Here is a 26,650-nt window from a genome sequence, read left to right on the forward strand (position 1 = left end):
ATTCAGTCTGTAGTGCGTTCCTCTGGTTGGTTCAGTAGTTTTACCCACAAGTTGCTAATCTCACAGCAGTCAACAGACGCTGATGTCCAATCACGCAGCAGTCGCGTGTTGTGATCCTGATGTAAATGGTAAATGGACTGTACTTATATAGCGCCTTTCTAGTCTTCCGACCACTCAAAGCACTCTACACTACATATCTCATTCACCCCATTCACACACATTCATACACTGATGGCATTGGCTACCATGCAAGGTGCCAACTGCTCATCAGTTTGTGGAGCTCACCATTCATACACATTCACACACCGATGGCACAGCCTTCGGGAGCAATTTGGGGTTCAGTGTCTTGCCCAAGGACACTTCGACATTTAGCCGGGGATCGAACCGCCGATCATCTGATTAGTGGACGACCCGCTCTGCCTGTGAGCCATAGATGTGGTCTAAAAAGTATCCACTTCCCCAAGTGTTTAAGGCATGATGAATAAAGCTCGTCCTGACCATGAAACATCTCGTTAAACCAGCTAAATTCTCACATTATGCTTCCAGTGAGACCCACCCATACCTCATTACTCCCTTCATACTCTTCACACTGAATCAACTCGGCCCCATCTGCCCTGCCATCAGTCACCATGGAATATTTAAAGCCAATCCCAGAGTGAATTCCAGACCTGCCACAGTGGGAAAGATAAAGCCTCACTGACCAAATTAAGAATGAGGAGTGGATGTGTGGGAAGTTTTGTATGCACACTATAAGTCAGTCACGGCAGTTTTAGAACAAAGCCTTTTTTTTTTCAGTGAGCAAGCATCATATCCATGCGAAGCCGGGTTCACCACCAACAACTGAACCTCTTAAAGGTCCAGTGTGTCCAGGTTTAAGAGGGGTTTATATACAGAATATGTCAGAAGTTGAATATGTTAGAGTTAAATCATCTGAAAATAGAAATTTATATAGTTTTGTTATCTTAGAACGAGCCTGTTACATCTACAGAAACCTGAAGTCGTCTTCTACAGAGTCTACCATGTTGAACACAGCCCAGAACAGACAAACTTTAGCTCGAGACGGGGCCTTTGGACATCGTAGTTTCTCATCCATGGAATGAGAGCATGAGGCGATGGGATTGCAATGAATGCCACCAAGTCCTGCACACTCCTTCAAGTTCTACTGATCTCACAAGGATGCTTAAAGGAATAGTTAGCCAGTATGGAAATTAATTTAGCACAAAGATATTTGCTAGAATACATCTTGACCTGCTTCCTAAAGCCACTGCACAGATGTAGTCTGTTGATTAGTGAGCTGCTGGTGGATTTTGTTGGATATAAATAAATAGCTGTATTTTACAGAATGTCAAACTCGTCCTGAAACTCACTGACCTGGAATTGCATTCATAAGAATGAGCCCAATGATTCAGACCCCGCTCAGTGTTGCTTTAAGAAGGTTTATGAATATCTCGTGTCTGTCATAGCATCCTTGTCCCAGAGATCATCCATCCCTCCATCCATTCATCCCCTTCTCTGAGATGTCAGCAGCCTCTCGGTGGAATCTCGTGCGGGCTTACTGTAATTGTCAGAGAGCTCCTCCATGGTGACTCATTATGTTTATGTGTAAGCCTCTTTCTCTCATCTCTACATTTCCACTGATCCATCCATCCATCCATCCATCCATCCATCCATTCATCCATCAGTCAGCACCTCTCCAGACGAGAGGGCTGCTTCTCACCGCACCAGCAAATCTTCTTAGGGTCTAAAGAGCAATTGGACACAATGAATCCCTTCTTCTTGTTTGTCAACTCTCGTCTTTACCTTCTCCTTGTCAGCATGTTCTCCCTCACCTCCGTCTGTTTTATCATGTCTTTATTGGCGTCACTCTTTATTAGAAACAATATTTTTGAAGCAGTATCGCCGTCAGGATCTCTCATCATTGTCACTGATAAGCTCCACCTTTCTCCACGGTGACAGAGAAACTGATACCTACACCTACTCCCTGTAGAGATCTCTTTACATGGTGCATTGTTGTAGTTCCAATTTCAGCTGTGCAGAGAAAGCGTAAAAGGTCTTCATTAGAGATAACATGAGGTCATTCATTAGTACTGAATCTTTCAAGGGAAACTGGATTGTAATCTTATTGTTATTTTATCATAAACAATGGTTATGAATCATTTTGAGCCAAGTTATTTCCAAGAATCAGACATCTTGATGTCTTTTGGAAAGTACAGTATGTGATCGTTTAATATTAAACAGGTGTCACTGATAAAAGTGATCACTCACCGTGATGAACCTGATGAGAAGTATCTTCTGAATCTGCAGCTCCAACCAGCTTTGTAGATCTTTTAACTCTCACAGCTCTCATAGCATCATTTCTGGCAGGTGGTTTTAGAGAAGAAGCTCTAATAACCCACTGGACCCAACTTCGAGCAGCTCAAACAGCAGACAAGAAACTAAGTGAAGCGTTTGACAGGGCCGGATATTTCCCACAGGAGCTGGAGCAACACAGAAGCTAGAATAGAGTGATTATTGACTTACGTTCACGTGGTGGAAACAAATATGACTTCAGATTAATGATAAAGTTGCTCTGTAGCTGCTGGGAATGTAACTTAGCAACTGTAAAGATGATAATACGTCGATAGCCAAAATCCAGTTATTAGCGGTTTCATGTGAAAATGAAGTTTGCATTGTGAGCTAAAAACTCATCAATAACAACAGCACCACATCAATCTCTTCTTCTTTCTTCTTTAGCTGAGTTTGTTCTGGTTACCGCCCTGATGTTCTGCTGCAGAGGAAAGCAGATTCAACATTTACAACACTTCTAAAATGTAGTTTCATTGAGACTTTTAAAGCAGCACTAGGGGACTTTGGTGGCCCCCCAAATGACAGCAAGCCTGAGGCAACTCTTTGACTAGTGTGGACTTCAATACCCAGAAGTCATGTACCATGACATCAGCAGACCAAGTTTCTTCTTTGTAGTGTCTAACTAGTGCGGATGTGACGAGATTCAGGCATCACTGATGAGTCTGGACAGAACACCACTTCACACTTTTGAATTGGACTTTGCACTTACATCACATTGCATCACTTCTTGTGCATGAAAACATTCTTGTGAGTGACAATTGTGAAGCAGGAGCGATGGTGCTAATTAGAAGAAATGACTTGCCTCGTCCTGCAGTACAGTAAAGTAGGATATTGCAGAACACATGTGGATTATGTGCGTGAAAATCTTGTTGCTTTTTAAAATTTTGGAGTGCACTGTAGTGGATAAAGAGTGTTTGTGCATGTAAGGGGATGTCACCAGCTTAAGCATAAATTAAGCACAATCAACCCCTGAGCATTAACAAATTCTGTCTCTCCATCAGTTACAGTATACTTGAGTAAATGTAAGTAATTGTCTTGACTGGTGACTCATTAAATCATTTTAAAGTGGATATGATCTATAAATTGATATTCAGAAGAAAAACATGGACACAAACTTGCAGAGAATGCACGGTGCAGTGCACGGACGTGTTTTGGATCTCTGCTGCCTCACTCTGGTCATTTTACAGCCTCACAAGCTTGTTCTTTGGTATTTGTTTCATTCAGCCCATAGATACTGCATGTAAGTAAAACTCATCATTCCTGTATGGTCAACTGATAATGTGCAGGTGAAAGAAATAAAATTTGATACCAATGTCACATCATGTCCTTTAGTTTGAGAAGTATGCAAATATGTAAGTGTTGTGGTTAGCACTGAATCTGGTTTCAAATCCCCCTCCCATGTCTGCATGGGTCCCCCCGGATACTCCAACTTCCAAAGACACGAAGGGTCGTAGGTTAACTTGGGTCACTCTTCTTTCTAAATAATAAATAAAAGCTGCTGAAAACTCATCAATGAACTTGTATGATACGATATTCCTATGCTGACTTTGTCCTACGACATTCATGCAAGAGTGTCGGTGCTTAGTAGAAACTGTGTTTGGATATGGACGCTGTGATTATCATTTAATAGCATGTCACCACATTTCATTTTTAGTGGCTGTTATGCGTAATGTTGGATCAGATCGTAAATTAACATGTGACACTTTTACATGACATACGAAGTGTCCGGCTTTACTGAAAGTCCTTGAAAGTCAGTTTGGTCGCTCGGGGTCACGCTGACACTTTTCTCTTCTCTTCCTCCATGCAGGCGTATGGGCCCAAATCGTGATGCCCCAAACAAATATGGATGCGATCAAGGGTCAGCTGGTGGTGCTGAGAGCCTCGTACAGCACGCAGACAAACAGTGACCCTACCACACACACCATCATCTGGAACTTCGTCTCTAACAACAGCCAGCTGGTAAGGAAGCAAACAAACATATATGGAAAACACAGAGTTTATATGTGTTCATATCTGGCTCTATATCCGATATAATAAATATAACTAAACAGCCCAGCAGGAAAATCATTTTACTTTGCCTTCTGTGGCTATAATATCTGGGATTACAGTTATGAAGGATGTTCTTATACTGTTAATCTGGCAAAGCTCTTCCTTTGTAAACCCTGAGAAATTAATCCAAGACAAAAAAGGCTTAAAGCTTTCATACCAGCACTGTATTCTGCCTTCACATCATACTTAGATACAACATGCAAGTGTATGTTTTTTTTCTACATTAGGGGGGAAAAAACATTAATTTAATTAAAACACTTTTTTTTTCCAAATCAGATTATTTATGAAAACATAACAAGCCCAGCTGAACAACCCCCCTTCTGAAGCCTGGGTGTTTATTTTACACATTATCTAGAGACCCGGTCATGGCTCAACTTACATTTCGGCCGAGATCAGATTATTGGGCTGTGCAGATGGACAACCCAAAAGAGGACCACAATCAAAAAGAAAATAGGAGAACTACTCAGAGAGCTGGCAAAGACACAGTTGATTAAAAGTGACGCTTTGGGACGGTTTACTCCAAACGCCTGAACAGTCATCCAGTGTCCTACATGTGTAGCCAAAAAGATGAATGAAAAAAACAAACTCTCACTACCTCAGAGTCTAACCTTGATGCCACGATCTCTGCAGAGGCTGTGTGTTACACTGATGCATGGTATGCAGTTCAGCAGCTAATGTGAGGTCATCTCAAACTAACTAAAAAAAGTCTCACCTCAATGCACATTCCATAAACATATCTTCATGCATATTTTGAAGTAGAGCAAGTTGGATGAAAACTGAATTTGCAAAACACTTTTTAAGTTTGTTTTTTTGCAACAAGCCCATCGGTTCCTACTGAAGTCACAGTGTACACTTACACATCATGCATACATTCATTGGTTTTATTCAGACTAATGTCAATCGTGCCACTGCTTTTACCAAAATCATGATTAATAATAAAGAAAAGAAAAGAAATAAAATTGTATTTCCTTTAGTTTTAAATGTACTACAGTCCACCGTTGGTATTGTAGAAGCGTATCTGTATCTGTGTGTGTGTACTATAGGGTTGTGTCTGTCCAGCAACAGTGTGCTGCATTACTGTGTTTGGACAACAATGGAGCTCCATGGCACAGAGGAATGAGAGACATCAGGTTGTGGATAGACAACACAAGACCTGTGTATTTGAATGATACAATTCAAGTTAGTTTTGGTCTTTTCGTGGGATTTGTTAGTCATCAGAGGCAGCTGGAGACCTGCCAAATCTGGCACGGTCAGGTTGGAGATCTGTTGACTTTTAAACAGAAATCTTTGTTTCTTTTCTGAGTGAGTTTGTTGTATGCAATCTTTTTTTGTATTGGGTAGAATACTGTACAGTATGTAAGATTTATTGGGCTCTAGTTACAGACTATGGCAGAAATTTAATATAATATGTTTAATTAGTCTATAATTTCGTGGTGCTAAAACTCTGGGGTCCGAGCAATCGCCCACGATTGTGAAAGTAATTGATGGACCCCACAGGGGGTTCACGAGTGTGAGGCGACTGGGGTTGCAATCAACAACTGCACTGCTGGATGCCATTAAATCCTACACAGTGTTCAACTATTTAACTACTTTGATTTCCTGTTTCTTTGCCTCTGACATGGACTCACGGTTCTCTTGATCCAGATCATCTCCTACACCAAAGGCTCCATGAGCTTGGGGAGCTCCCAGTTTAAGGGCCGCGTTGGTTTCAACTCCAGCCCGCCCTCGAATAGGGATGTTTCAATTTATATCAACAACACCAAGGAGTCTGACTCAGGACGGTACCTCTGTCAGATCATCATTCCTGAAGATCCAGGTTTAACCAACGAGCTCAGCCTGGACGTTAAGGGTAAGAAACTGATTCAGCTTGAGACGACAACACGATTATTTCATGTTTGCTCTTTGGTTATTGGAAACTTGACTAAGAAAGACTGAACTAAATATATTATTTTGTAATCCTCTCGTCTCAGTTCCTCCCGCTGTTCCTAAGTGCTCTATATCAGGGAAGGCGGTGTTGAAGGGAAATGTGACTCTGAGCTGCAGTTCCAGTTCTGGGAAGCCCATTCCTATGTACAAGTGGAGGAAAACCAGTCCCACCAATGAGGTCTTCTTCTCACCCATGCTCAGTGAGTAGTTAATCTTCTTTTCCTTTCTAATCTGCACAAATTCTTATTAATGTCAAACCTGCAGTCGATTTCGTGTATGCTTGACCATATCCCTCTGTGTTCTGACCTTTTTTCAGACGAGAAGGCCGGCACTCTGAAGCTGAGCAACCTGAGCAGTAACATGTCAGGGAAGTACGAGTGTCTGGCCAGCAACTCAGCTGGAACACAGGCCTGCGTCATCAACCTGGAGATCATCTCCAGTATGTACCATCGTATTATAAGATTAATTATGATTGTATAACAAACTTAGTGATATGTTTATCATCGTGTGTCCCATGATTCTCCCTGTAGCCAACAGAGCTGGGGTTATCGCTGGCGCCACGGTGGGCTCAGTGCTTGGCGCCCTCTTCCTCCTCCTTATCTGCTATTTCTTCTTGGTGAAGAAGCGGAGAGACATTGAGGACGACATGGCCAATGAAATCAAGTGAGTTCAACCTCTAAGCAGCCTTTAACACTGACTGTGCAGTCTAAAAATGATGAACAGTGAGTTGACTGTCTTCTTCTCCAGGGAGGACGCTCAAGCTCCCAAACGTGTGTCCTGGGCTAAGAGTGGCATGGGTTCAGACATCATCTCCAAGAATGGCACCCTGTCCTCCATCGCCTCCAGCCCTCACCACAAAGAGTCCTCCCACCACAACAACCACCACCACCACCACCTGCAGCAGTACCCCCAGCGCCCGCCCTCAGACACCGCCTCCATCATCACCGCCACTGGCAGCATGTCCGGTTACCGACCATCCCGCCACCATGGCGCCTCCACCCCCACCCACTACAGCTACAACAACAATACCACCCTGCCGTGCGGACAGCCCGTCCCCTCCGAGGCCAGCACCAACGGGAGCTCCCTGCCCAGACCTGAACGCTCCACCCAGCTGCCCCAGGCTCAGGTGCTGCCGCAGACCTACAACCAGGCCGTTCCTCGGCCGCCACCACTGCCCACCTCCACAGTCACAGCCTCCAACATCACCCGCATGGGAGGGGTGCCCATTATGGTGCCTGCACAGAACCAGGCCGGATCTCTGGTCTAACATCTGCCAGCGCTGGTTCCACAGTGCTGTTGACAGAAGCCCTTCACACTCAAAAAAAAAGGGACGTCTGCTGATTTCTTTTTTTATTTCTTTGTCTTTAAGGGAACGTTTTAATTACTCTTTTAAAGAATTACTCTAGAAGAAAAGATCAAACTCACTTATTCGCGCCAAGACGCTTCATGGCAAGACTTTCAGACACAAACTGTTTACTTGCTTTAAGTATACGTATGTGTTTTATATTCTGTATGCACTGTATTTGTCATACATTTGTCCAATATCCTCTTTTCTACTGTACCTGTTTTTGTTTTTTTTTAGCTTTAAAATGTATAATGTATTACACGTTTTTAATTCTGTCGTACTAATTCCACAAAGTGAACAGCACCGGGTCTTACAGAAGAAGAAGAAGAAGAAGAGTTCTGCAGGTCTGCTGCACATGATCCATCATCTTTACTTAAAAACTACCCAAGGGAGGGATAATCATGACCAATATAGGTTTAAGCACATTATATCAGCACTGTCTGGAGGAGAGAATGCTGCTCAAAGGGAAGCCGGTGAGGACAGAGTGTAATATATGAAGTTCTATAAATGAAAGATAAAACAATTTTATATGATAAAGTATCCTATACTTGTTTTTGGCTTTACTTCTCGCAGTAGTTCATCCTATAAAATGTTTTAGACTCAATTGTTTAGACACAGATTAGTAAAAGATTTTTTTTTAATGATAAATAAGCACTATTCAGAACTGCAGTATGTTGCGGATACACACTTGAGTTGTAATAATTTAAAGTTGCCTGCAGCGTTGGAAATTGTAAATATGATATTTATTTTCTGTTAAATGTGTGACATGCAGCATAACATATTGTCGGCCACAGCCTGTATACACTGCCTGCGACACTGGATACCGAACCAAAGATATACAGTACGTAACGCTTCAGTTCGTCAACACGCTCTCTCTCTATATATATATATGCTGTAGTTTATTTTATGGTGTAAAGGACAAAAAAAAACTGTTTTAATGAACGTGACATGGAAGAATTCACTGCCAAACGCTGGAGGCTGGAGGTTTTTTTAGATGAATGAGAAATGATAACAGGAAGTTTTGTGAAGAGTCTTCAAGGTGCCTCATGAGAGATCTCCTACCATAGTGAGAAGATGATGAAGTTTGAATTTCCCCTTAAAGTTGGAGGAGTACATTTGCAGCCTACAGAGTATTGTAGCAAATATACATGTCGGATTAATACTACTGAAGCAGATAAACACTGGAGGCTGGTTTTCATCTTAAATGAATAAATATCAGAACAGCTGAAGCTCATGATACGTAAAGACTGCTCCACTCCCAGTCATTATGATTCTACTCCGTTTTTATATTCATTGTTAAATGTATGTCAGGGTCAGAATGAACCCACGATGGCTTCAGACTTAAAGGTTAAAGCACGTTTACACAGAACGGTTTGAGAAGGTAACACGGTCGGTGATATCTCGAGTAACTTAAGCAGTGTCATTTTTAATTGTAACTTCTTTTCCTGGCCACGTTCAAGTCACACAAATGCCTCCTTAAGTATGATTTGATGAGGAAAAGAAAAGATCTGCTGTATTGTCGATACACTGGAGCACATGTTTGGATGTTGGAATAATCTGAAGTGAACCGAAAAGGAAACATGAGGCAGCGACATGTGAAAGTGTGTGGAGTACATTATGAACTTTTAAATGTATTCGAGACAAGCCTTTATTTTTATACAGTGTATGTGTATGTATAAGAGCACATGAGCAGAGTTTATGAATAGTAAGTGCTTATTGTCAGTCAGTTATAAACCATGATGGATTGTATAACTACTGTGGCCAAACTTGTGCTCATGTACAGTATACAGAAGGCCTGAACTGTGGACGTTAATGTGCAGTGTGCACTTGTATCCTCCATATTTATGTTCATGGAAAACGCTTTGTATAATATTTTCAATTAAAAGAGAAGTCGATCAGTTGAGTGTGTTTTTTTTCTGAAGCTGTAGATCACTGAATCAAACAAACCTAAATAATATCAAATACTAATAGTTGTATTCTGGTCACGTATACCGTGGATTTAAACCAGCAGAGGGCAGCAAATGTTTCTAAAAGGGCCCATTATCATCTAAATGTGAAACTAACCCCAACAACTGCAACAGAACACATCGTCTCTTTGACCCCCACACTCTCCTCTATTCGTAAACATACACACTATAATATGTGAACGCATTTCTGATGAATCACATGAAGGGTGACGTTTAGAAAATCACCTTATAATCAAGACAAGAAGCATCGCTGACGATTAAAGACATTTAGTATTTATACATGTTTTATTCCTCAGTTGTGGTTTTCAGTTGGACGCTGTGTCACATTCAGTAATGGAGCTCTGTTATGCTGTAAAATGGTGACCTTGGTCATTGGTGTCTCACTGTCAGTGAAGGACACATGAACATTACATGGTCTAAACCTGAATGTGAGTGAGTGGAAAGTGTTTCATGACGCTGAATACTGAATAGTTTGACAGAGTTTGACACATGCGGGCTGTTTTTACATTCATCTGCTGAAGGAGGAAAGTTTCTCTGAGCTCACCTCATCTCAGTTGGTGCAGTACACAACTTAATGTTCACAAACAGAAAACATCTTGTATCCAGCAGTTGAAATGAAAAATATTCATATTTATGGATTCTCTATTTTTTTTGTAAAGGGCTGTGGATGTATTTTAAAAAAGAAATTAAAGATATAATTAGAAATGATGTTTCTTTTATAAAATAATATATCAGACAAGGGGAGTGTTGTTAAATATATATTTAAACATGTCTGGACTAGATCATCAGTTTTCCATGACCACTTATCCATATCAAGGTCGCAGAGAGCTGGAGCCGATCCCAGCTGGCACTGGCATATGAACTGTAACCGACGAGTGGCGAGGTACACCAGTTCAAAAACACTGACGCTCACATTCATCATTTAGAGTCACCAAGGAACCTGCAAGGAGTAAGTAAGACACAGCCAGGCTGGGAGGCGACAGTGCTAACCACTGCACCACCATGTGGCCTGGGACAGATCTGAAAACAAGGGATCTTATAAATGTTCTAATACAATCTTTCTAATGCATATGTCATTTATTGTATCCTAATACTTGTTGTAATGCAGCAATCTTTTTCTCTCAAATCATAATTCATGCAGTCGAGTTAACCCCATGTTAAACTAAACTCAAGCAAAGAAAGAAGCAAATGCAGACAGCATTAGGGTAGAATGTTTATTAGAATTTGCGATTAGCGATGTAACATTCACCTACATGGCGCAAAGGAAGTCATAAATATGCTAATATGCAAATATGCACGCCTTTTTATTGAAATGAGCTCATCTCATCGGGGTGGGGGGGGGTGATATATCCAAGGAAAAACTCAGTGCTGCACCTCCACGTGGCCGAACCCCGGGCGGTGAAATGCACAGAAGCCTGTCGCTCTGAATGACGCGGTAAATAAGAGTAGAAAATCAGCAACAGAGTTTATATCAAATATTTAGATACAAATGAAAATAAGTTTCAAAAAAGTCAGAAGAGCACTGGATGTTCAGGTAGTGAAGCAAAAAGAAAAAGGAATAAACCGAAAGAAAAAAGCACTGCACCCGTAATAGTCGCGTGTTTCTCTTCATTCACATGGAGCTACAGTACTAAGTTGGCAGAAAAAGGTGCATGGCTTTAGTATTCAAATGAATCACTGTGTTCATCTGAAACAATACACAGAGATGATCACTTGTGGAGTGCAGTATGGCATTTCATTTACTTTACAGTGTAGTCCTCAATGAGTCTATGAACAGAACAATCAACAGAACCCAGTGGTTAAGAGGTCAGTCTATGAATGAGTGTCGGCAACTTGGCAACATTTAAATTCTGTTAGAGGAAACAAAGAAAAGTAAATTAAAAAAGTAAAGAAATTAAGGAAAAGAAAGCAATGATAACGTCGTATCCCTGTACCAAAGTGGTGTTGTTATTTAACAGCATGTCATGCTCCGTTAGTGAAGTCCTGTAAAAGTGGGACTGGCCGTCGTCCCACTTTGTTTTTAACTATTCAGATGGTGGCCATTCTGGGTCTGGCCTGAGCTTAATGTGCAGGATAGGAAGGAAGGTGAGCTCAGCGAAAGGCAGTAGTCATAGTTGAGGTGAATACAATGATGTCGATGGTGAGGATCCATGGTTGATAATGGTAAAAGAGGGGGCGAGAGGTCATGCAGCTCGGGCCAGAGGCGAGGAAAGGTTGGAAAGAATCCATCGTCACGATGCGGCCCCTGGCCGGGCGGTGCTTTAGGTGGGACACAAGACTAGAGAGGAAAAGGACAATGATGTCAAGTCTCCACAGGGAAATATAAAATGACTTTAATGGAGTAATTCTTGTAGCAAAATCAAGAAGTTCAGTTTCGCAATAATTGAATTTTTATTCGATTTATTAGTCCAAACAGAGAACAAACTGTAATCTTCTCTGTTTGTAAAGTTTCTTTGCTGTCTTACCTTTCAATATGTAGTCGGTTAGCAGTGTAGGCACCTTCTCACTGTCCTCCTTTATGGCATAAAGAACTAGGCGGAAGAGAGAAAAGGTGCATCAGCTCATTGCATCATCATTATTATTTGCATTTAATGATTTGATTGGATACTCACTTTTTGTGAGCATCTGCAGGTCCTCCACAGACGGAGGGGTGCCTTTCTCCTCATATGGAATAACTGTGTTTAGATACTGCAAACAAAGCGAGACATTAAGATGGTTTGATACCAAGCTGGGGTGTTTAACAGCCAAGCTGCAGAGACAGCTTTCTAACACGAGAATTTAAAGTGATACCTCGACATTTTTGGGGGGAATTTGGTTTGGTTAGATGAAAAGATTGATACCACTGTCATATCTGTTGGAGCCAGGAGATGATTAGTTGAGCTTAGTTTGACTCTTGGACAAAGTGTAATGTTGAACAATCCCTTTAAATGTCAATAGACTGTCAGTCTACACTGCAAACAATTCACCGTTTAACACAGGCTGAGGTTAAAGGCACAGCCACACTTATTGACAGATCTTTTAGTGCAACTACCAAATCTACATTATAAATATCTTCTGAAGGAGGTTTCACATCCAGTGCTGCCTGCACAAACAGACGTTTCTATATGTGGATTCTGTCTACAATCATACGGACGAACAGCAGGGACATTTCTTGCAGTGTACTAAAGCATACTGCTTAGCCTACACTATCAGAGATACACTAACCGAGATCAGATTTCAGACAGGAGGCTGATCATCCCTGAGTATGACCTCAACTGCACAGCTGGTGCAGGCTGCAAAAAGTGACGCCGCGACTGTAACGTACACAAAAAGCACCATGAGTTACCTCGCTGCAGTCGCTTAGTGATACTACAGTACAGCAATTAATGTACCTTTAATAACCTAGACATTAAGTTACATTCTTTTAAATTAATGCCAGTATAAAACATAATTTCTCATAATACGTGTACGTATATGCAGCTAGTTATGTTATAAATTATTTAACTGAATCATTTGTTTTTTATTGACTTCATCATTTGCAGTTCATGCTGGGAAACACTGCAGTCCAGTTATATTTGCATTTAACCAGCACAAGTGCAGCTATGCCACATTTGACCTCTGACCTTACCTGTTTGTCATTCCCTGTGCTGCCAAACGTCTGCCTGATGCCCGTCTGCAGGATGTTAGACAGTCCCTCCATGCTGAAACGCTGCGAGTCACAACCAGACACACACACACACACACACACACACACACACAGATCATTATTACATCTGATCATCAGTTTCAAAGACGCATGAAAATCATGACATCATAGTGCAAACTTCAGTAATGTAGCCTCAGGTAGCCAGATAAACACGCTGCTGCTGCTGCATGTGTGGAGGGAGAATCCATTAGGATGTTTCTCTCTGTTACTGGACAGGGGTAGACTGGATTGGGTGATTACTGTATGAAGACAACAGGTCGCTTCCACTTTAGGATCTTTCCTGGAAGACACTTTAGAGGCTAATGGACCTGAGATCCATTATGCACAGGGAGGGAAGAGGGAGTGCTGTCGAGCACTGTGGTTTCTCCTTTCTCTTGTTTACAATGGAAGGATTCGACACCAGAGTGTCATGGTTTTTGGAGTTGAGTTATTTGACTTTGTTCGAGCCTGCGAGTTTTGATTGTCTGCCTCTCCCTGATTAGGTTCAACTGTGTCTAGTTATCCTAAACCTCGCCAGCATCAGGTCTGTGTGCTCCTCTGTCTTATAGTTGCCAGTTCGTCTTTGTCATGTTTCATGTTTGTCAAGTGTTCAGCCTGTTCCTACTACTTTGTTTTCTTGGATTCTGATTCCCTGTCTATCCCTTGGATTTGTTTGCCTGTTGGACTGCTTGGCCATCACACGAGCCTTTTGTCATTTTGATTTGTCAAATAAATCCCATGAACTGCACAGCTCTGCCTCAAGCTGTCATGCATTTGAGTCCATCCCTTGTGTTGCTGCACATAGCATGACAGAAAGTTGCACATTTCTAGTGAAATGTGATGAAGATGCAGATATACATTGGTCCAGATCCATGATCGTGGCAGCATGGAGGTACCTCTGCTCTGGCTGTGATGCTGCGTGTGTTTTATGTGTTTATTGTGTTCTAATATATGATTAATTAGTATAATGCTAAAGGTTGTAATATCATAATTCAGTGAGTAATATTACACATCGGTGTGTGAATGTGTATGAATGGTTAGCTCCTAAAACTGATGAGCAGTTGGCACCTTGCATGGCAGCCAGTGCCATCAGTGTATGAATGTGTATGAATGGGTGAGTGCGCTTTGAGTGGTCGGAAGACTAGAAAGGAGCTATATAAGTACAGTGCATTTACCAAGATCGCTACCTTGTTCTTTTCTGAGCTGACTGATCTCATAGAAATCTCACCAGTGACCTGTTCCTATGAGTTCTCCTTCAGAGTGCATCTGGAGGGCAGAACCAGGAACTGCTGTGTCAGTATATCAGCCGTTGATCTCGCACAGATTGAGGACGTAAAGTCAATGAAAACCGCAGTGAGTAAATCTGGCCCATTGCGAACTTGAAAGCACAGGTTTGTAGAGCTCCTGTGTGAGTTATGGCACACTCACATGGTGTAAATAATTAAAAGGATTTTAAAGCTTTCAAGGCCACTTCCTGGCTCTCACCTTGACAGGCATGCTCCCCGTCTTCTCCGTGGAGCCCGTGGTGCCGGTATTCCCTCCATTCACAGATGGTATCCCTCCTCCCTGCAGGCTCAGGGCCTTGTCCCGGCGCCGGCGTTTGCTGCTGTCTCGTTGCTCCTTCTGCCTGTTCTGCACCTCCATCAGGGCTGTGATGAACGTGTTCTTTACCTCCTTCTCGAACTCCAGCTCTTCGCGCCGAGCAAGCTGGTTGACCAGCTCCTCTGAGTACTCGCGGATGGCGGCCTCCACCCGGTGCAGAAGTTCGACCAACGCTGAGCTGGGCATCAGGCTCAGGCCTGCAGAACAGATGAAGGAGGTTAGAGGGACAGTTGGGTTTGTGTGAGTTACTTCAACTCAAGCAGGACTCAAGCTGACATTATCCCTCCGAAAAAACTGTTCTCCCACAGCTCATTTGATCTTGTAAGTAAGTTTAAAACCCACTCATAATAAGATTATCATCACCTAAAATGTAGATTTAAAAACAAATGTATTTCTACAGCTCTACTTCACACGTTTAGCTCCCATTCTCACAGCGGTCAGGACAAATTAATGCGACTCAGACTGAGGAACCACATGGATCTGCAATATGTTCGGCGACAGAGGGGGGGCGGGCGCCTTATGGCAGAGAACACCTTGTCCTCCTGAACTCTCACCTGTGGGCCTGCTGAAATGAGATGACTAATCTAACGATGTGGATTACAAGATCAAAAGCTGACATGCGGCTGGTGTCCTGGTGACTCGATTGGCTGACCACTGACACATATCCCCCCGATCTTTACCCAAGATGGATATACAATATATATCACTTGTCCTTGACCATGGTGTCCATGCAAGCATTATCACAGGCCTTTATTTTGGGTCTTCTATAAATAGGGATGTTGATATTTTTCATGTTAATGAATGACTCATTTCAGAGGTTCTCACCTTTTGGGATTATATTAATGTTTAGCCACATGTTTCAAGGAGAAATATTAATTGTAACCTTGTAGTCTTGCCTTTCTCCAGCACTGTGCCAGCACTGCAGAAAGGTCTGGCTGCACCCAGTGTCTTTCTGCTGTAGGGGAAGAAACACCCCGGCCTGTTTGCACTTCTTTAAACCAATCACAGTCGTCCGGGGCAGTGCTAAACCCAGGATTCAGGCTTGTTTGTGGCAGGCCCTGGCATTGAAATGGTAACAGCTGCTAGATGATTGTGTTTGTACATTTAGCAACCAGGTTAGGATCAAGGCTAACTCACTATTTTCAGTGTGAAGGTCGCCAGCTCGGAGGTTGTTGTTGTTTCCTGCAGCGATGGGTGCTTTGAGCATGTTAACATGCAGATAGCAAAAGGAAGAATGCCATGGGAGAGGCACACCCAATGGCAGGTTTATACCAACAGTCTAAATCCAATGACTAATTATAACCTCAAGGGTACTGATATTAGAAGGACTAATCAGCCTGCTGGCAAACTAAGCAGTTTCTTTGGCCAGCTGAGAAAATCCTGCGACAACTGCTGCCCAAGCGTCCGTTAGGAATCTGAATTAATTAGAAAAAACACGACATGGGTTATTTCTAGTTTTACCTTCATAGGAGCAGTTGTTGTTGGAGGCCTGTGACAGCTGTCTGATCTCCTCCAGCAGGGAGGGGTTAGTCCTGGAGGAGCAGTGGCTGCTCTCCTCTTCATCCTCCTCCTCAGTTTCGCCAGGATCCGGAGAGTTCTCCATCATCTCGACTATCTCCTCGATGACCTTGAAGAGACAGCGCGAGCAAGAAGGTAAGATAGATGGAAGGATTTAGGGAGACGAGTGGATTGACAGGAAAGAGATTAGGAGATGCTTAAGTACACATCCATAAGAATCCATTTGTCGTAGAGTGTTTCAGCTTCTTTCATAAGTGTACATAACACTTAAATCCATTATAGACGTCTACAAAGACTTTAGCAATGTATTGAAGAGGCAGAATTGGATTTAGGCAGGTGTCTATCTAAACTCTTAGTAGCAATCCAACACTCCACAGACATTATCAAGAACCTACATACAAAGACTGTTACACATATGTGTGTAATACATACACCTATCCACATTGTTAAACCATGTAAAGATTACTGGGGTAGAATGAATTTGAACTATGAACATGGTAAACTAACAATGCAAAGACTGTGTCTGGCGTTCCTCAGGGCTCTATTCTTGGACCTTTACTGTCTTCAGTCTCACTTTGTTATGCTGACGAAATTATATCTTTGTTCATAAAGTCATCAACCTGTCAACTCAGAAGCATTGCTAAGATAAATTATTTTATTTTGTGACAAACCTTATACATGCCTTGGTCTCCAGCTGTCTAGATCTGAACTTCTTATAACAATATGCCCCATAAATCAACTACCAAATCTAGAAAATATGAGAACATATTTTTCCCATCGTAGCCTCCATGCAGTGGTTGGCGTGTGGTATTTTGAATTGGTTTTAAAATGTTCATATTTGTCTTGAAGGTTTGTGGTCTGCCGACTCTGAATGGAAAAAGACTTCAAAAGAAGACTAAAGCAACATTATTACAAACAGAAACGACAGATAAAAGATGAAAAGGACCCGAGCGCCGAGTGTCAGAGACAGGTTTCATGTTACACCGTGCTTCCTTTTTCTCATTATCAAATCAGGACACAGGCAAACTGCTGTTTGATCACACACACACCTGATCAGCTGTGATTAGAGGCTCTTCATTCAGGCAGTTAGCGTTGTCATTCTTCTCATTCATCTCCTCCTCCTCTTTTTCGTGGATCTGCAGAATGTGAGACGAAACATGAGAACCAGGCAACAAACGGGCGGCTGCTACAGCATATCATACATTATCTGCACTGAAATAATAAACTAAATCAACTACAATCATTTTCCAAAAGCATGGCCGCGGCTGGGAAGGAAGGAGGAGGGAAGAACAGTGTCTCTTTGAAATCTTATCATTAAATATTTTAAAAGGTTTTACATTATTTAGTTTCACTTTTAAAAAATAATTTGGTATTCCATTTGTGAAAGTGTTTTAATATTTTATTGTATTTGTAATCTTTGACTTTCATACAATTCTAATGGAGTCAATTGTAATTTGAAGACATCTGAATCATTGGCTCTATGGAGGGAAATGTTGGTCTGTCCAAACATGCTTTTTTACAGCTATTCATGGTTCCCAGAGGATAAATCTGAATAATTTCGGTGATCCCCTCTAGCACCATGAGCTAGTCAAAGATTTCACTTCATGAATTGGTGTTCATGGTTCCCAGATGATGTACCCGAATGTAAAGGCATTTAATATAGCACCATCATCAGGTCAAACTTTTGATTTAATTGAAACCAAATGCTTTTAAAACTAAAACTAACTGAGGAGTATGGTGAACATTATACCAAATTATGCCAAAAATCAGCATGGTAACACTGTCAAAGCAAACATGTCATTTGCTATTTGCTGAAAAAGCCACAGTGCACAGTAAGCAAATGGTTTCTGGTATGTTTGGAATAAGTAAAAAAAAAAAGAAGATGTAATAAAAAGTGTGCACAATATAAGTGCACACAAATATTAATTGGTGGCTTGTTCCAGTGACTGGGCTGAAGACAGCTCTGACTCCCTCTGGGGTGTAAATGTCTGTCCTGGCCTTGACCAGCCACAACATGGCCTAGACTGCTAAGTGCCCACTGTCCTGTTTGTCTGTGACAGCCAATTAAGGGAGGAGTGGAAGACCTCTGCTGAACGGCAGACCGGGTCAAGGTTGGTCAAGCATAGCCTCAAGTGTCAGCATGAGATTAACCCTTTCCAAACTGAAATTAGAAACAATGATACACTCTGTACTTTCACTGGCAGCTATTTAAAATCATAAAAACAGAATAAGATGTTTACATAGACATTTGCAGCCAGTAGAAATACACGTAAATACTACTTCATGCAAAAAATCTGCAGAAAAGAAGTATGGAAAAATCTGGGGTTATGAGCATGTTTTCTGGGTCAGACCTCTTAATTTTAATAAACAGTTACAGTAGATCAGAGAATGAGTTCAGTTGTGATTAACACGTAGTTTTCGTGTAAATTAACCTTTCCAAAATAAAAGAAAAAATCAAGTTTACTTATTATTGTTACTCTATAACAGCCTCATAGCACATTGCCCGGATGTAAATTAAATAGAAAGATGTGCAGTGACTCTACCTCCTGGTCAGAGAGATTGCCGTTGAGTCCCTCTGAGGTGGAGCCGTCCCAGGTGGAGATGTAGTTGTCGGTTAGAGCATCCCACACACTGCAAAGCAACACACACACATACATGCATGCATGTAAGCAAGAGGAACATTAAAGAACCACAAAAAAAGGCATGGGAACTCTATGTTTGGAACTAACTCGGAAGGCTGACTACTATTTTAAGCTACAGACGGTGTAGTTAGACGATTACGTAACAGCATTAAACTAGAGTTTGGTGCATTTTATCTCCCTGGTTATAAGGTGGTCTAACGCTTCTCTTTAGCAGCCTGCAACTCAGTCAATATTTCAATGTGGCAAGTCAATGATGGTGGTCAATAAACAGAGCTGAAGGCTGCAAAGAAACAATGCACAACAGAAGAAAAACACAGCTTACTACTCTGTAAAAGGTATCCTGAGCAGAGATTTAGATAAAGCTCCTCACATCATTGTGCCAGTGGTCTCTGAATGTAACCCGGTACAAGCGTCTGTCTGAGGGGGAATGACATCAAACTGGGAGAGAAGTCTCCTTTGTGTGTTTTGTTTTTTCCCTCCTCCACTCAGAGGTTGGCTCAGGCCTGCATGCTGCTCTGCTCCCGGTGGCACTGCCCACACCCGGACACACAGTGGACACCATTCAGCGAACAGCTTACCTCACCGGCCATGCCAGTGTGGCTGCGTGCACCAGCAGATAAACAGGGGCAAAGTTTCAATACATTTAACCCTGAGATGACAACGAAGCTATGACAAGTGTTAGAGTTAGTTTTGTGCTAAGACTTTGGAAATGCTTATAACATTAAATAATCTGAGTTATACTTATTATGAATTACTAAATTTGAATCATATATAATGATATAATAATACTATATATTTTAGTAAATTGATCCCATATTCAGCGGAAGTTATAGTGGTGCCATCATTTACAAAGATGCAGCATTAGATGGATAAACAAAATGTTTCAGCAATAGTTTGATATTTTCACGAAAGAGTCTCAGACTTGAATAAACAGACTGATATCAGACTCCTGTCTGTGAGCTTAAAAACCAGGTCAGCGATTTTACGTAATGTGATCCTAATTCAAATTCAGCATATATCTTCTTGCAAGTCTTCCAGCCGTGGTTTGGTAAACGGGGAAACAAAGTCGCTCGGATTGAGCCACACAAGTGTCACTCCGTCCATTCCAGCCAGGATTTGTGCAACTTTTTAGTTTGCCAGGATACAGTATGCTGCCGTTGTTATGTACGCAGCAACAAATCCAACATCGGTAACTTTAGTCAGGCCTACTATACTTGCTGAGTCACTGGTTGCACTATATTCTGCTATGCTATGCTATACATGGAGTATGTGGCCAGGAATTACACATTGCTCCTTGAATATGAAACTACGGCCACCACTGAGTTAACTTAGCCTAGAATATGGCTCTATCCAAAGGTAAAAATATCTGCTCTTTATATCTTTTTATATCATTTTTGTTTATTCAATACAAAAGTGAAGTGTAAAAATGAAAATGTGTAGTTTTAAAGGGGGATATGTAAGACATGGCAGGGAGTGTTGCTGGTATATTAGTATATATATATTGTTTTTTACATATGGACAGAGCCAAGCTGTCCAAAAGGTCTGTTTGTAGTCTTTTTGCCAAGCTTAACCAACAGGCTGTAGTTTGTAAACTGAGCTTATTTCAAACTTTTCCTTTTCATTGAAATGACTCTGAAAACATTCAATTTCATCCTTAAATCTTATGAGTAATAACCACATTACGAACCACGACACATGAGCAGCACATACTGCGTGACACAGGGACACGGTTTGGTCGTCTGGCCAGCGTGAACTGGAACTCTGTGTCACAAAGCTGTCCTGCTGTGTTTGTTGGCCTGCAGCCACTTTAGAGAAGTCGTTCTGTTTAATGTTCAGCTTCTCCTCTCTCAGCTTGTCGCTCTTACTCATATCAGAAATGACAGACAGGAGATTTACATTGTTCCTGATTATTTCTGTGGCTTTGTAAAGACTCTCCGGTTTTAAATGAGCCACTTTTAGAACATTATGTGAGTGCTGTTTTAATCTCTCTTAACAGTTTTCTGTCTAAGTTGAATGAAACCCACTTAATTTGAAATCACAGCATGGATTGTTACTTGCAAGAACTGACATAAAATAAGAAGGAGGAACAATGAGACGTTGTTCTTGGTGCAAAAACTCCAGAAGAGGTGGAGAACAATGTGACCTCACCGTGTCTACACTGGTTTCCTTATCTGTCTGGCATTAGGCGTGTGTCTTGGTGAAAACATGCAGATTAGTGCAGTGCTGCAGAACTCGCATCCACCCACAGTCCTGCGTTCTGTGCTCAGTAATCAAGCCACAGCTTTATTTTAACAGCGTTCTATCATGTGATTCCTCTCCAAAACACCTACAGTCAGACTATTTTTAGCACGATTCATATCCACACGGTGTGAAGACGTGCGGGTTTCTGCCCCAGAGCCTGCTAGAGAAAGGCGGAGAGGCAGAGACAGACCGACAGAGCTGAAACCAGCTGAGGCGAACAACACTGCACATTGAATAATTCAGCATGCAGCCCGACTGTGCTGCCGGGGAGGGGTGGGGTCACGCTGCTGATTGACTGCTTGTTTGAGATCTTTGCGGTCTGTGTGTGGAAATATTTTGGCTTTTGTCACGCGTGATGTGTCGGGCCGCTGTGCCATTGCTTTGGCCTTGAGAGTGTGTGTGTGAATACCATAAGTAGGCTCATGTGAAACTAACATAAAGGGCTAAGTTCTATTCTATGTGAGCTGGGAGTATCTCTGTATTAGGTCGACATGTTTGTGGTCATTTCTGTCACTCTGTATTGGTGTTGTTGTAACATACTGCAGATAGCCAGGTGAAATATCAAGTTATTTCTATTTTCTGCCCCAAAATACAGGTGAAATATCAAGTTATTTCTATTTTCTGCCCCAAAATACTGATGAAAATGCTTTCTGATGGACTATAAGTGCTAGTTTATGGGTGTGACTGCAAAGACTGAAATGTATCAGATCCATTAAGACTTCAGTTGTGCCCATTGCAGGTTAGCAGGCTGATGAATGCCACAAGAGAAGATTTCCAGTATATGGACTTTGAATATTGTCAAACACTCACTCTTCATCCTGCAGCCTCTCCTCATCCTCCTGGTTGTGTGACTGGTTGCGTATGGGCGCCAGGCCCTCCGTCTTGGTGTTGTAATTGTGGAAGCAGACGTTGAGCTTCTCGTCAAACTCGTTGACCAGGTCCTCCATCGACTTGAAGCTCATCATCTCGGAGAAGTTCTCCAGCTCGGAGAAGTCCTCGCGGGTGATGGAGGCCAGAGGGATGGTGGTGGTGGTGGAGTAAGAGGAGTGGTTGAGCGCCGGGTGGTCCAGCTCATCCATGTGACATGGCCGGAGGTCGTCAAACTCCTCGTCCAAACATACAAGAGGGGCTTCCATGGTGTCCCCTGTCTGCTCAGCTCTGAGTCCTGCATAAACAAAGTGATGGTTTAGCGTTTAATGCACCAAGTTTGCTAAATCAGCACAATGTTTTAAGTTTCATCAGCATTCCTTTAATGAGGTAAGGCTACTGCTGCAGCAAATGTGTTGAAGAGGACAGACAGGATCAGACAAAGCACAAGAGTCAGTGCCTGTCCCCATCTGTGAGATTTACCAATATCCCAGACGGATTTGGCACCTCCTAAATTATGACCGCCTCACCTCATGTGCAATGGCACCATGTAGTCTAGACAAAGAGGAGATAGAGGTAGATGTGCCAGAAGGGGACCAGGTCCCAGAGGGATCCCAACCAGTTGGCTTTACTGGTAAACTGCAGTTAATTAAGTACCTCTGCTGGGACTTAACTAATGAGCTTTCAATATTCTGGGACACGAAATTATAGGAACATTTGTCAAAGTGCGCTATATATTCCAGCTTGTGCTTCCTTTACGGGGTTTGAGGCTAAATGAATTTGTGTATAAAAATGTAGCAGATACATAGTCAATTTTTATTAATGTAAAGCACATATATGAAAATGAATAAACTTCTAAAGGTGCATTTTTACACCATCACTTCAAAAAGTGACTTGCACCTTACAAAAAGATGGAGGAGCTCCAAATATTAAGTCCTGGTCTTTTCATTTCCATTTTAATAGCCTACCTATCTTTTTGTATTCGGTCTATCCTGTCAAGTACGGCAGCTTGGCACATCATTGATGAGAATATTAAACCTTGGTCCTCGGTCTATTTAAACGTTCCAATCAAAATCAAGCTAAATTTAAGGGGAACTGTGTCCAATTAACCATCAGTTTGTTTTATTTTAAGATATAAAGTCCCGACCGAGATAGCATTCTCACTTTCTTCTGATCAGTAATACGAGATAAATAACTGATTAAAAGACTATTCTTCTTATTTCCCATGATGAAGTGACACAACGGTTCATACATTCTCAGATCTGTTTAAAAGAGGCGGTAAATATGTATGTACCACTTTTTAATACTTCAATTAACTGGAGTTTGGACCAACGTTAAACTATCTACTATTCACGATGCTATACTATCGTATATGTTCATAGAGGATATATATTCCCCTATCATTCCATATCAAATGAAGTTGTCTGAGTCATGCTCCAATGGTACTGGGAATGTCAGTAATTCTCTATGTTTTGGAAAGAGGTATATCTTGTATTATTGGTTGTTTCCTGTATTAAATGATGATTTTCTGTTAAAGTTAATTAAAATTAATCAAACTATCATTAATGGTATATACTAAGAGAAAGCAGCTCACAGTATCTGTTTTTACTCGACAGTAACGATACTATGTATGGATCCTGAAACACAGGAGTCAAAGGAATGAAATCTAATTTAATAGATCAGCAGAAACTAAAGGGTATAAACCTGCAAAAAGAAGCAGCGTTTATTGGGAGGACTTGCTGTAATGCTGCAGTCAGACTTTTAAGAGAAGTTGTGCCTCGGTCAGGTTGTCAGACGCAGTGTAATTACTGTAGCGAGGCCTAAACTTCATCCCTCCCTGCCTTGCTGGACCGTGGCCTGGCGTAAGTGGGTGAGTACAGAGGAGTCCATTTAAAAACAAGCTTGTGCAAGCCTCTTCCTCCTCATCACACCACTCAGCAAAGTGCTGCTCTGTCTACAGCCGGATGTTGTTTGTCGGGATCTCATCCGTTCTCTCTGTACTGCTGATTCTTATTTATTTATATATAATTGCATGTGCTCCATCTTGGGCTTTCAATTTCTCTGCTAAGAAATCTTGAATTAATCCTCGCAGGAGAGAAATTAATGACCCGCCTTTATGTGACAGTGACTGACAACTCATGTCTGTCAATAGATCCAATTAGGCTTGTTTGTTCTGCTTAAATAACGAACTTAGACATTGAAATTAGTGGCTGACTCCATCCTTGCCACAGTGACTGATGTTCTGCTGCTTGAAAAGTTCACATCACAAATTCAGTTTCAGTTTCAATAGCACTTTCCATTCATGCTGTAGCATTTCTGCTGTTTAGCAAAATGGACGTGGAAGACATGAAATCACAGCATCTACGTCGGAGCTGACAGCAGTATGGATGGTGTGGAGGTGTTGGAGCAGGTACTGAATGTCTGCATAGTGTGTGTTTGGGATATGTGTCAGCCTTTTTCTGTATTTGACCTTCACCAGAGAGTAGTGGTAGTGGTCTCAGGTGTGTCGGTGTGCTCCACAAGGATGCAGGTATGAAAAGAGCCAATCAAGAGCTCGTCAGAGGTCGTTCAATGCAATGGAGCCAAATCACTCACCCCATATTGCCGTGGGAGGTGCGTTCACAGCTACGTAACTGAACGACAAATCAAACACCGATTCCATTGCAGATCTTTAAACCATTTTCATATATATATATATTGTGACTCCCGGGAATTGAACATACATGTCAAACAATTCTGATTTTATCCCACCTAAATATAACTAAATGGATTCCACATCAAATCAATCCCCAGGCGGCCGTGGCAGAAATGGAAATCAAGCAAGAGCATGTCATCAGCTCATCAGAGGGAGAAAAAAAAAAAGAGGAGAGTGGGGGAGGGAGAAGAGAGCAGTGAGCAGAGAGGAAGGAGAGATGGAGGAAACCATGGTTACAAGGCAGGGATGGAGGAAAAGATGATGCACAGCGAGGGGAGGTCAGGAATGAGCAGCGGGATAATAGACACAGACAGATTACCTGCAGTCGATGAGCTGTTGTTGTTATGGCTTGGTGTGGAGACGAGATCTTCTCAGACGAGGAGAATCTGTGGCTCAGCCTGCCTCCTCTGCAAAACCCACCGATGAGCAGCAGCAGCAGCTACATTCATTCCAGGGTGAACAGGAGAGGAAAAAAAATCAGGGAGGTGAAGATGGCAGCGTGGTCTGAGCTTTGGTCTGTATCCCTTCCCTCACCCGTTAGCCCACAGCCACCCTTATCAGTCCTCCCACAGCCCGTTGTTTTCCAATCAATAGACAGCCAGCCCAGCACACAGAGCCTGCGCACTGCCAGGCCTCTGACGATATCAGCTCACCCCCTCCCATTCCCTGCCTCACTATCCTCTCTTTCTCCCTTTGTCCCTGCCTCCTCCCTCCCTCTCTCTGCTCACGCTGTAAGCATTAATTCCCCAATATTCATGAGGAGAGAAGGAGGAGGGAGAGGAGGAGGAGGAGGAGGAGCAGAAGGTTTGGGGGAAGGAGATGTTTCTTTAGAAAGGTAGCACATTGTCTACCTTGTACATTGATTCCTATTCATAACACCAGCTTCCCCCCTTTTGTCTCATTCTGCCACAGACCTGAGTGGAATAACATATCCAGCAGAGGACGTATGAATATGAACCTGCATTACAAAAAAACTGAAAGGTGACAAAATGAATAAATTTTAAGATCAGCTGTGGAAATGGAGTGACATAAAAACCAAATAATTCTTTAATTTCAAGCTTGTTTTTGCTTCCTTAAATCAGTGTCAACGAAACAGAAACACACATTTATACATATATAAAATCAATAAGACAAAATAGCCTCATCCGATCCAACAATCAAAAAAACAATAAAGGGCATCCAAAAAAATAAAATGTCTGTGAGCTGAGGGGAGGAAAAATTCAAACCGCACTCATAAAACTGGAGGATATAAACATAGGGCTGTGAGGAGCGCAGTCATTTTGTATTTTTCATCAGAAAAGGACCAAAAACAAGAAAAAATTAGTTAGTTTTGAATCTGTATCCTCTACTACATGCTTGGAAAGGGAGGGTGAGGCAAGGGGTATTCAGCTGGCTGCAATCTGCACCCACTCACCACCATATTCCACTTGAGGTTTAGTTCCCAAAAAAAATCCATAAGTACCTATGTTAATAAAATAAAATAAACGTGTTGACAGCCTGGTTTTGGTCTCTGGAGCTAATTTACTGTTCTGTCATTTTTATTTATTGCCTGTATAAATTATATGAAGTTATGCACAGTTCAGGGCATGGCTACTGTGAGTGACAGGTGTGTGCCATCACAGGCCTGCCTCAGCTCCACCCACGCTTCATTTCTTTGCCAGTTCTTGGATTAGCTGGGAGTTAGATGGAGTGATACTTTACAACAGCTCCAAACTCTGGGTGACATCCGGAAGACTATCTCCATGTTTTACACAGTCTATGATTTGAACACATTGGACCTTTAATATG

At 42.0% G+C, this 26,650-nt stretch overlaps 2 protein-coding genes across 2 annotated transcripts in view; one reads left to right on the plus strand and one right to left on the minus strand.

Annotated features, from left to right (window-relative positions):
• The window catches only part of esama (endothelial cell adhesion molecule a), a 48,080-nt gene extending 38,523 nt beyond the window's left edge, over positions 1-9,557 (plus strand). The window contains exons 2-7 of the mRNA XM_019267678.2: positions 4,154-4,305; positions 6,040-6,244; positions 6,366-6,521; positions 6,638-6,760; positions 6,852-6,984; positions 7,069-9,557. Coding sequence (XP_019123223.2) covers positions 4,154-4,305; positions 6,040-6,244; positions 6,366-6,521; positions 6,638-6,760; positions 6,852-6,984; positions 7,069-7,588 — 1,289 coding nt within the window. The 3' untranslated portion in view covers positions 7,589-9,557. The remainder of the gene's footprint in view (positions 1-4,153; positions 4,306-6,039; positions 6,245-6,365; positions 6,522-6,637; positions 6,761-6,851; positions 6,985-7,068) is intronic.
• A 1,276-nt stretch (positions 9,558-10,833) lies between these two features.
• On the minus strand, positions 10,834-25,477 carry fez1 (fasciculation and elongation protein zeta 1 (zygin I)). Its single transcript, XM_019267820.2, has 10 exons — positions 25,182-25,477; positions 22,111-22,465; positions 18,961-19,048; positions 17,467-17,553; positions 16,361-16,526; positions 14,783-15,096; positions 13,241-13,321; positions 12,246-12,321; positions 12,099-12,164; positions 10,834-11,911 (listed from the first exon to the last, which is right to left on the minus strand). The coding sequence occupies exons 2-10, from the start codon at positions 22,434-22,436 to the stop codon at positions 11,895-11,897; spliced, it is 1,221 nt and encodes a 406-aa protein (XP_019123365.1). The 5' UTR covers positions 22,437-22,465; positions 25,182-25,477; the 3' UTR covers positions 10,834-11,894.
• Between the last annotated feature and the right edge of the window lie 1,173 nt (positions 25,478-26,650).

Source organism: Larimichthys crocea, chromosome XXII (assembly GCF_000972845.2).
Source record: "Larimichthys crocea isolate SSNF chromosome XXII, L_crocea_2.0, whole genome shotgun sequence".
NCBI lineage: Eukaryota > Metazoa > Chordata > Actinopteri > Sciaenidae > Larimichthys > Larimichthys crocea.

Bases quoted from the DNA above. Each gene is read 5' to 3' on its own strand.
- fez1 (XM_019267820.2), bottom strand. From the start codon at position 22,436: ATGGAAGCCCCTCTTGTATGTTTGGACGAGGAGTTTGACGACCTCCGG. The intron at 19,049-22,110 runs GTGAGTGTTTGA...GTTGCTTTGCAG, and splicing joins GAGAGGCTGCAGGATGAAGA to TGTGTGGGATGCTCTAACCG. The intron at 17,554-18,960 runs GTAGAGTCACTG...CACATTCTGCAG, and splicing joins GCAATCTCTCTGACCAGGAG to ATCCACGAAAAAGAGGAGGA.